This window comes from Erythrolamprus reginae, chromosome 1 (assembly GCF_031021105.1).
Source record: "Erythrolamprus reginae isolate rEryReg1 chromosome 1, rEryReg1.hap1, whole genome shotgun sequence".
NCBI classification, from domain to species: domain Eukaryota; kingdom Metazoa; phylum Chordata; class Lepidosauria; order Squamata; family Dipsadidae; genus Erythrolamprus; species Erythrolamprus reginae.
In genome coordinates this window covers 140,565,023-140,575,263 of record NC_091950.1, presented here as the reverse complement: position 1 = coordinate 140,575,263, position 10,241 = coordinate 140,565,023, and the positions used below count along the sequence as shown (strand labels likewise).

General features: G+C 41.3%; 1 protein-coding gene across 1 annotated transcript; it reads left to right on the top strand.

The window, feature by feature from the left end:
* The first annotated feature begins 1,622 nt into the window (after positions 1-1,622).
* On the top strand, positions 1,623-7,130 carry CCDC86 (coiled-coil domain containing 86). The gene is made up of 4 exons (XM_070735956.1): positions 1,623-1,909; positions 2,511-2,640; positions 5,131-5,205; positions 6,681-7,130. The coding sequence occupies exons 1-4, from the start codon at positions 1,686-1,688 to the stop codon at positions 6,798-6,800; spliced, it is 549 nt and encodes a 182-aa protein (XP_070592057.1). The 5' UTR covers positions 1,623-1,685; the 3' UTR covers positions 6,801-7,130.
* Positions 7,131-10,241: the final 3,111 nt, after the last annotated feature.

Genomic DNA, 10,241 nt, shown 5'->3' with positions numbered 1-10,241 from the left:
ACTTAGATTTCAGTAAGGCATTCAACAAAGTAGACCACAACCTGCTTCTTGGTAAGCTAGAAAAATGTGGGGCAGACACCATCGCTATTATATGGAGTTGTAACTGGCCAACAAACCGTACTCAACAAGTAGGTATTAATGATACTATGGTGCATCTGGAGGAAAGTAAGTAGTGAAGTATCGCAAAGTTTCTTCTTAGGCCCAGTACCCTTCAATTACTCATTATTCAGGCAATTGCCTCTCCTATTAATTAATCTGATCAATTACTTAAATCAATGAGAAACAAATTTCTGAAGATTCCCTTTGTCAGAGCAAGATTAAAGGTGGTCAATTACTGTCCTGTAACTGAATTTAGAGGCCATAGTGACATCGAAGACCAAATTTATGTAACTACAGCCAGTGTGTCAGCTGACTCTTCTTGAGTCTGTTTTTACTTAGCTTTGTTACAATACATCTCAACTACTGTACTTTGAAAAGCATCCAGAAATTGCAGTTGATGTAGAAGCTTGGCCAGCAGGTTTCTAATGAATACCAGGTACAACTAGTATCATACAATACATAAATTAAAGATATGCATGTATTCTATACTGCCTTAGAGCTACAATTTTATTCATTTATTGAACTGCCATCATAATCCATCATATAAACCATCATAATCAGGCAGGGTTTCCTACATTTTGCTCAGCAAAGGGCTATCAAAAATTTTACTACCACACTGTGGGCATGGCTTATGCAGGACGCCCTGCATTTTCTTTCAACATCTTTCAGTGCAAATTTGGTGCTCTGACGTGGAGCTCCATTTTCGCTACCCCACTACGTCGACACCCCCCCCCCCCAATCCGGGCAGTAGCCCACCCCTGCTTTCGCCTCTCCCAGAATGCTCCTGGAGTAGGCACACACGCATCTGGTGGGTGGATGGGTGGGTGCATCCTCACAAGATTCAACTTCTGTGCATGCGCCAGAAGCCAAATCTCGTGTGAGGACACACACGAGAATGAGATTTCAGCAATTTTTGACAATATTTTTGCTTCTACTCATGCGCAGAAGCAATAAATTTAATGCACGAGTGTCCTTGCATGAGATTTCACTTCTGGTGCATGTGCAAAAGCCAAATCTCACGCAGGCACACACGAGCACACCTCGGAGGCACCGAGATGCGTGTGCATCTCCATTTCTGCTAATGGAAAGTTGTTTATGTTTATACCATACCTATCATCTAGTACACATTTTCACAAATAAATAAATAAAAATAAAATAAACTATCAGTTTTAATTGAGTATCTAATGGTATAAAGCCCAGGCTGCCCAGCCACCATGCATTTCGGAATTCTGGCCTTGCCGTTCCCAAAATATTTTTTTATTATATGGAGAAGACTATCGTACAGAACATTTACCACTCTTGCCCCGCCTATGGATTCCACTAAAAGCAGAGGGTGCCGGAAGTTGTATTCAAAAACAAATGAAACGTATCATCTTTCTAGCCAAGGAACCGCTCTAGCTTACGTCACTGCCAATGAATTCTGCATTCGCGGAGGACTACCACAAAGAACGTGATCCGCTTATCGTTCTGCGCATCCGCGTCCGTCGCATATGAGACGTCATCCGAAAGGGCCCTTCTGGAGTCTTTCTCGTGGGGTGGGAGGAGGGAGGGAGCACATGTTTTTTCCCTAGTAGCGAGGGAAGGAAATGGCAGCGCTTATCCCCGAGGAGCACCTGCAAGCCGACCGACTGTCTCCAGAGCCGGAACGGGGTGAGAAACTTCAGCAGCTGGGGAACGAAGAAGGGGCTGTGGAAGCTGGATCTGGGAAGCTGCAAGTAACTGCTTTGGGTAAGAAGCGGAAGGAGGCGCCATCTATCCCCAAAGGAAAGCCTAAATCTGGGCGGGTATGGAAAGATCCCGGCAAAAAGCGGTAAGAATGCGATGGGACGCAGCATCTTGGATAGAAGTTTTCTTCACGTTAGCAACTTTTAGATTATATGCACTTCCAAACTCCCAGTAATCCCCAGCAAGGATTCTTTGGGAGTTGAAGTCCATTCATCTTAAAGCTGCTTTGAGTTAAAGAGAAAAGGGCTGCCGTTTATGTGTATTTTATACCTTTTTTGTTAGACCGACTGTGTATTGGTCAGATCTCCTAGATAGAGTTTATTTTATGCACTTCATGCCTATCTAGTGTGTGCACTAAAATGTGACTCACAAAAAGTAAAATGTTAATAATATAATATAATAATAATATTAATTCAAGTTGAGTGTAAATTTCAGAGGGTTTTTATTGAATACCCAACCTTTGAATTAAAATCATAGGGTGCTTTTAATATCATTCTTATTTGTTAGGGTAATGAATAGAATAGAATAGAAATTTTTATTGGCCAAGTGAGATTGGTCTTGATGCATATTCTATTCTATTTTACTATTAGTTATTCAGTAAGGTTTTATTAAGGCAAATTATAGCTGTCTCCTAAATTGATATCATCTAGTGCTGACTGAAGATGTACATTTCCCCATCTCTCCAGGTTTTCCCACATGACCCAAGATAAACCTTTACATACATCCTGGGAACAAAAAATGAAAATACGTCAGGAAAAGAAGTTGATAAAAGATTTTGCCCAGGAGCTAAAACAACAAAAACAAAGGGAACGTGAGGTAAGTAAAATATGTTTGGCTCAAATGCAAGCAATATATCCATAATATTATTAATTAACTATAATGTATGCCTAAGCATGTCTGCCCAGATACCATCTTCACTTATATTTTTTGTCACTAATTAAGTTATGGACTAAATTCTGGGTGTCCAGCAAACCTGGAAAACAGGGAACTCAGGGAATTATCAGGGAAATCTGTGGTTCAGGAAATATCAGGGAACTATCAGGGAATTTGTAAAAAAACCGAAATAAATCAGAGAAAAAGCCCAAACTCTATTAAAATGTTTAATAGTCAGGGAAAAATCATGTAAAAAAACAACCCCCAACAGATTGCGCTGCCTGGCAGAGTCAAGCAAAAATGAGCATGACTGTGGCAACAACTTGCTTCCTCGGCTACTGACATTTCTCCGCAGCTTAGCTCTAGAGCTGCATGTGGCTTTTTGGATACTCTGTTGTGGCTCCCTGTCCCATCACTGGTTGGCCCTGCCCCTTGCCCCTTTTATTTCTTTTTTGGATATTTTTGGAAATTCGCACTGGCTGAGGAATGATCGCCAGCTATGGCAAAGGCTTCCCTTCAGGAGACCCACCTCCTCTCATGACCTTCTGGCTGGCTGTGGCTGAGCCAGAAGCATGCGCACAGGCAGGAAGACCCTCAAGCAAGTGCCAAAGTGCAGGAAAGGTGCACAAAAGGTGGGCAGCCGCTTGCTTAAGAAAGGTCTTAACAGAACACAACAGGACGTTTTCCTGCACAAAGGCTCTTTCCATCACCTTGCTGTGTCATCTCCCCACCCCTGGCAGCTCTTTGGCTGAGCGCAGCTGGTACGTACTCCAGCCTTAAGCGATAGGAAGCAAAGGTTGCCCTACGTGCAAATGTAACGCGAAGGCAAGTACAGGGCCGCTTTGTTCATGCCCTCTCTGATGATCCTCCTCTCGTGACTCCCTGGCCAGCTGTGGCTAAGCTGGGAGCATGCACACGCATGGAGAGACCCTCCTCAAGCAAGCGCCAAAGTGCAGGAGGGGCGTACATGAAGTGGGCAGCTGCTCACTTGAGGGGTCTCTGCCTGTGCGCACACATCCAGCTCAACCATAGCTGGCCAGGGGCTCACAAGAGGCGGAGAGTCACCAGGCAGTGCAGGAGCAAAGTGGCCCTGTGCCTGCCTTTGTGCCACATTTCTGCGTAAGGCAGCCTTCAGTTCCTATCACTTCAGGCTGGAGTTCGTACTCGTTGTGCTCAGCTGAAAAGCTGAGGGGATGTCACAGCAAGGTGATGGATGGAGCCTTAGTGCAGGAGAGAAGCCGCATCCTATTGCATCCACCATGGGCACGCTTTTCTTGGCTTTGGAGCTTGCTTGAGGAGGGTCTCCCCACGTGTGCGCATGCTCCTGGTTCAGTCATAGCTGCCAAGGGGGTCATGAGAGAAGGGGGAGAAGGGTCACCAGAGAGTGCAGGAGTGAAGTAGCCCTGTACTTGCCTTGGCGTCAGAAAGAGGGGGGGTAGCAGGGGGATGGTCGCCAGGAGGGGGAAGAGAGAAAAAGAGACATAGGGACCCACGAAGTGATACACAGAGGGGGTGAGAAAGAAAGACACATTGATAGAGGGGGAGAGATACAGAGGGAGAGAGAGGGGGAGAAATAGAGTCGGGAGAGGGAAAGATGGGGAGAGGGACATACAGAAAAAGGGGATGGAGGGAGAAGGCAGGAGAGAGACATAGAGTGGTTTTGTGGGTGCTTAGTCATGGCTAGGGGGTAATGTAGCTGGGTGGGAGTGACATCAAGTTAACCATGCCCACACAGGTTTCGCGGCTCCCAGTGTGTGCCTCCCTCTCCTCCCCCCCCCGCCCCCCCCCCCGGTGGGAAAGAGCTCTTTGCCTGTTTAGGTTGCAGACCCCTGAGATAGACAAATGATGACACTTGCATTAGATGCCAGCCATAATTTTTGCATTTGATATTGCTGCTACTCAGATGTTCTTGTGAACCAGTGTGAAAAATCTCCCCACCCCCAATTGACTCAAATTCAGTCAATTCAAAAAAATAATCAGAGCCAATTTACAAATACTTTGTTCAAAAATTGTTGCTGGTTTGAGATGCCTTTGTCTTACATAAACCCCACAAGTATTCTGTTCATTTTAGTAAAGGCCTCAGCACATAGATTCTAATGTCACATCATGTTCTGCTTAAAAGAAACTTTTGAGACGACCTCATAAAATGATAACTTTCATTACAGCTTATCAGTCTGGAAAAGTTTGATGAGCGAGAACTTTTAAAGTGATAAGCAACTCAATGAAACATTTTTCTGGTGTTACATACTTCACTACTAATTTTTGAGAATTATTAATAAATTCAGCTTTTGGGTTCATATAGCTGTTTGCATATGCTGCTTTTTCTGTCAGTATTTGTATTCATGTATTTTTATGGAATTATTCAGTCATATTTTTTTGGCTGGACTGTGACATATAAGATAGCGTGCATAAATGTTTTTTTTCCCCTTTCAGGAGAAAAAACAACGAAGGAGGGATAATTTAAAAAGAAGGCTAGAAAATGAGAGGAAAGCGGAGGTTGTGCAAGTGGTGAGTTTTGGATCAAGTTATTTTCATCTAGAAAGAAAATCTACGTCCTTGGTTGAAAAAGAGTGGAGTGTGTTTCATAATTAATGTTTTACTTAACTTGCTAGTACATTATAAAATGTTTGAGTCAACAGCAATATATAATAAGTTATGCTTCATTGCCATTAAGGAGGAGCATTTTGAGAATTGGAGGCTGAATTATTGATTGTGTAACTACACACATTTTATATCACTGTTGCCTCAGATGGGAAATCTTTTGGTGAAATGGAACTGCATTTAGTTTTTCTTGTGGAAGGAGAGCACAAGTGCCTCAGTACAAAGCCCTGACAATCCAAAACAAGTAAAATTTTACAATAGTTGTATGTAAATAGATCTTCCGGTTTGGATTCAAGATATTGAAGTGCTGGTGGGTTTTGGCAGTCATGATTGAAGGACTTTGCCTCTCTCCCTTCCAGCCTAAAGCATTAGGAAGGTAGATAGGATCCTGGAGGATAGGTTTATCCTCTGGCCTGAATTTAAATGGAAACATGACTTGTTAACTTTGCATGTAAATGAGCCAAGTTCACATTTCTGCCACAGAGATTTCTTTTGAGAATGAGCCAAGGTGAGAGATGCATGCTAGGTTTTGGACCAAACCATGAATAGGGGAGTTTCAAGGGCATTTGATAAGATCCATTATATAGAACATCTGCTTCTCAAATTGAATTTAATTGGTAATGATATTGTGTCACTGGAGTTCACCTGGCCCTGGGCTCCAATCCAAGTAAAAGCTAGTTCCAGAGTCCAAGCCAGCAGCTCTGTTTCATTGTTAATACTTCACTACCAAGTTCCATACTATTGGAAGATCATAAATATCAACTTTGCAAACATGGACACAGAGGCATACAAACATGGGAAATCAGATAGCAGTACAAGTGGATTGTCATATACTGTTACCGTATGAACAGGATTGTAAATCTATTTCAGTTTTTATTAAGGGTCATATATATTTAAATGATTTGTCTCTTGTTTTCTGCATAAAAGGTTAGAAGTAAAAGAAAGAAGACCTGCTTTTTATTTACAAAGTCTTATAATAGCTTTTTTGGGAGTTCATTTCAGGAAAAGAACTGGAGATGATGGGCTGGCTGTTTTTCTTGTTATTCCATTTACTGTTGATAATATGTTATAGCCAGATAACAAAACAACAAAGCTTGTTTGTGCTGGTGCAGGCCATGTGCCAATCCAACTTCTACATTTTCTTTGTCTTCCTCTTGCATGTATAGAGTTTAATCTATTGCTTTCTTTAGATTTAAGCTCCTTTGGCAAAGTTTAGTAATTCCTTTCTGTGGAAAAGCTGTGTTTGGTTCTGTTGTGGGAGTTTTGTAAACTAATAGCAATAACGCTCTGGAAGCCTCTAGCTTGGTTGATTGCTGTTCAGAAAGTTTTTAAGTCTTAGATGACCATGAGATAAGACCATATTTCTCTCTCTTTTTTAAAAGATTCGAAATCCCTTGAAACTGAAGCGTGCAAAAAAGAAACATTTGCGGCGCATTGAGAAGCGAGACACACTGGCCTTGCTGCAGAACTCCCAGGCACAACGTAAAGCAGCCAAGCAATAAGAGAGCAGAAATCTCTTTTGTAGCACATTGAAAGACTTCTTGAAATGCAAAAGTTGAGAGACTGGATCCGGTGTACGAAGAGACGTTGCTGTATTACAACTTTTTATTTGGCTTCTCTTGCAATCAGCAATAGGACCTTCCTTGCAAAATATCTACCCCAATAATTTCTCATATTTTGGTATTAAATGAAAAAGGACAGCTGGAATATTTGTTTGAAAATGAGAGAAAGCCCTAGAGGAATTATTGTAAAATCTACAGCTTCCGGATAATTTGTAATTACCTTTCTTCTTTAACCATGAAAAGAAAATAATATTAAATTTGTTAAGTGAATTTTGCCCCCATTTACAATCTTTTTTGCCGTAATTGTTTATTGAATCACTACAGTTGTTAAATTAGAAACACGGTTAAGTGAATCTGGCTTCCCCATTAACTTTGCTTGTCAGAAGATTGCAAAACATGATCACAAGATCCCAGGACACTGCAGCCATCATAAATATGAGTCAGTTGCCAAGGGTCTGAATTTTGATCACGTGACCATGCTGCAGTGGTTGTGAGTCTGAAGAACAAGTCACTTTTTTCAGTGCTGTAACTGAACGGTCACTGAATAGTAAGTCAAGGACTACCTGCATAGAGAATGGTGGATGTCACTTATGTCAGCTTCAACTTGCAGCCTGGCACTGTGGATGGCCCCTGGAGTGGGGCTGAAAGGCAAAAGGGAGCAGTGAGCTCCCTCCCATATTTGGTATGCCAGGTGACTCGACAGAAAATCATGTCATCTTTCCCTGGCTCAGCTGATAAAAGGGAGGAGAGCCTGTGGCTTAGAGGAAAAACCACTGCCTAGCAAGGCATAAGCAGCCCAAGTTGGAATCCTAGAAGGGTATGACTGCCTGACGAAAGCTAAAAAGCTTGAAAGAGATCTATACTGGTCTCCCTTTATTCCTTTATCAGTTTTTTGCAAGTTGCCTGGAAAAAATTCCCCAGGAAATTAGAGCGGCACAAAGGCCCGGCCAGTTTCCTGCAATTCCCCCTGGGTATATGGGAAGTGCGTGCTCTTCCTCGCCACCTCAGAGTCCCTATTTTTTTTTAAGCCTTAAAGTTTTGGATATTTTTTTTGATTCTCCTCACCTCACCTTCTTCCTTCAGCAATGACTGTCCTCTTCTTCCTCCTCCTCCCACCCAAATTCCAAGCTTTTATTTCTTTCCTAATGGGTTTGCACACATTATTTGCTTTTACACTGATTTATTTACCACTATAACAATATCTAATCACATAGATATAGATATATATATAATTAGATTAGATATTAGTTATAGTGGTAAATATATGATAAAGTGGAATAACATACTTAAGATACTTCAAATGACAACTATGACCTCAACAATAACTAATGGTGGTAAAAAGCAAATAATTTTTACAACCTCCCTAGCGCAGTGTTTTTCAACCAGTGTGCCGTGGCACACTAGTGTGCCGCGAGACATGGTCAGGTGTGCCGCGAAGCTCAGAGAGAGAAAGAAAACGAGAGAGAAAGAAAGAAAGAAAGAGCAAGAGAGAGAGAAAGCAAGCAAGAGAGAGAGAAAGAAAACAAGAGAGAGAGAAAGAAAGAGAGAAAGAAAGAAAGAGCAAGAGAGAGAAAGCAAGCAAGAGAGAGAGAAAGAAAACGAGAGAAAGCAAGCAAGAGAAAGAAAGAGAGAAAGAGAACAAGAGAAAGAAAGCAAGAGAGAGAGCAAGAGAGAGAAGGAGGGAAGGTGGGAGAGAGAAAGACATAGAGGGAAGTAGGGTGGGGGAGAGAAAGAGAGCAAAAAAGAGGAAAGAAGGAAGAGAGAAAGAGGGATGGAGAGAGAAAAAAAAGAGGGAGAGAAAGAGGGAGAGAGAAATAGAGCGAAAGGGAGGAAGAGAGAATTTTTTTGTCCAAACTTTTTTTAGCCGCCCCCCCCCCCCCTCAATGTGCCCCATGGTTTTGTAAGTGTAAAAAACGTGCCGCGGCTCAAAAAAGGTTGAAAATCACTGCCCTAGTGGATCAGAGATCGATAGAGAGTATGCTAAGCAGAGAGAAGTTCAGGTGCAAATATGCAAATGTTACAATCATCTAAATTAGTTGCAGGAAACAATTACAAAGGGCTTAATGTGAAAAATGAAATGATGGAGGTTAAAAACAATATGGAATATGGAAATAATGGGAACAATTCAAGCAGCCCTAGTAAAAAAAGAACAGCAAATAGAAGTGGCAGAAAGAACAGATCTGACGGAAAAAAGATTACATAGAACTGGCAACAAACTAGAGGAAATGAATAAAAGTCTTGAAGAAGCTATCTCTTATCTCAAGATGGAGAAATTAATGTTTTATTTACGACCAGCGTACCCAGCCACGCGTTGCTGTGGCTCAGTGTGGTTAACTGGAAAAGAAAGAAAAGAGAAAGTGCATGTTTGTAATATGTTTAATTTCCCAATGCTTGTTGGTATACAATATTTTTTGTTGTTCCACTGTAGAGACACAGAGATTGTCTGGTTTGCCGACTCTAGAGCATGTAATTGTTCATGTGTGAAGCAATCTGTGTGTAGATCTAAACCACACAATTCTAAAGATTGGCCCTGAGCTTTGTTGATACGATGAGACCGGCCTAACTGACAGGGTTCTTGGTTCCACCCAAGTATACAATACTTAGGAGGCAAACCCCACGGTTTGTAGCCAAACCTATTCTTAGAGCAAAAGTTCAAAGCAATTAATGAATTTTCAGATATTTTAGGTCATAAACAAACATTTACATATTTATTTATATAGCTTCCAAAATGTCACTGAAACAAAAGATGACAATTTATTGGAAGTAATGGCAGAAATATTAGGACAAATTCTAGACAGAAATGGAGGAGATTTTAAGAGAATTTGATGAAATATACAGAAACAAACACCCCAGGGAAATACAGATTAGGTTCTTAAGGCGAACAATGATAGACGAGATCTTTAGCTCTACAAGAGATGATCTGTTGATATATAAAGGGAAGGAAATCTTAATACTAAGATCTCCTGAAGGATAAGGGGGAAAGGAAAGAACTGTAACTTCTTGTCAGCTCAACTAATCAGACACAAAAATAAGTTTAGATGGCTCATCCTGAATTGATGTTTGTAACCTGGAGGGACAAGAAATTTAAAGTTGACACAATAGAAAAAGCACAGCAGTTCCATGAGCATTTCCTTACCAGGGACGAGGAGAAAGACAGTAACGAGATAACCAGTAAGAGCCAAGAAGATCTAATGTCTGGAAAGCACTATGAGGAACAGGGAATTGGCGATAGAAAAGAGAAAGAAAAATGTGAAAGGGAAAGAGCAAGAATAAGAGCACAAACAGGTACGCTCAAAAGGAAACTCAAAAGCAAACATCAAACAATAAAACTGAGGAACAAGAAATTAACTCTCAGTCAACATTAATGGATTAAACTCACCT

Bases quoted from the DNA above. Each gene is read 5' to 3' on its own strand.
- CCDC86 (XM_070735956.1), top strand. From the start codon at position 1,686: ATGGCAGCGCTTATCCCCGAGGAGCACCTGCAAGCCGACCGACTGTCT. The intron at 1,910-2,510 runs GTAAGAATGCGA...CCATCTCTCCAG, and splicing joins AAAGATCCCGGCAAAAAGCG to GTTTTCCCACATGACCCAAG. The intron at 2,641-5,130 runs GTAAGTAAAATA...TTCCCCTTTCAG, and splicing joins AAAAACAAAGGGAACGTGAG to GAGAAAAAACAACGAAGGAG.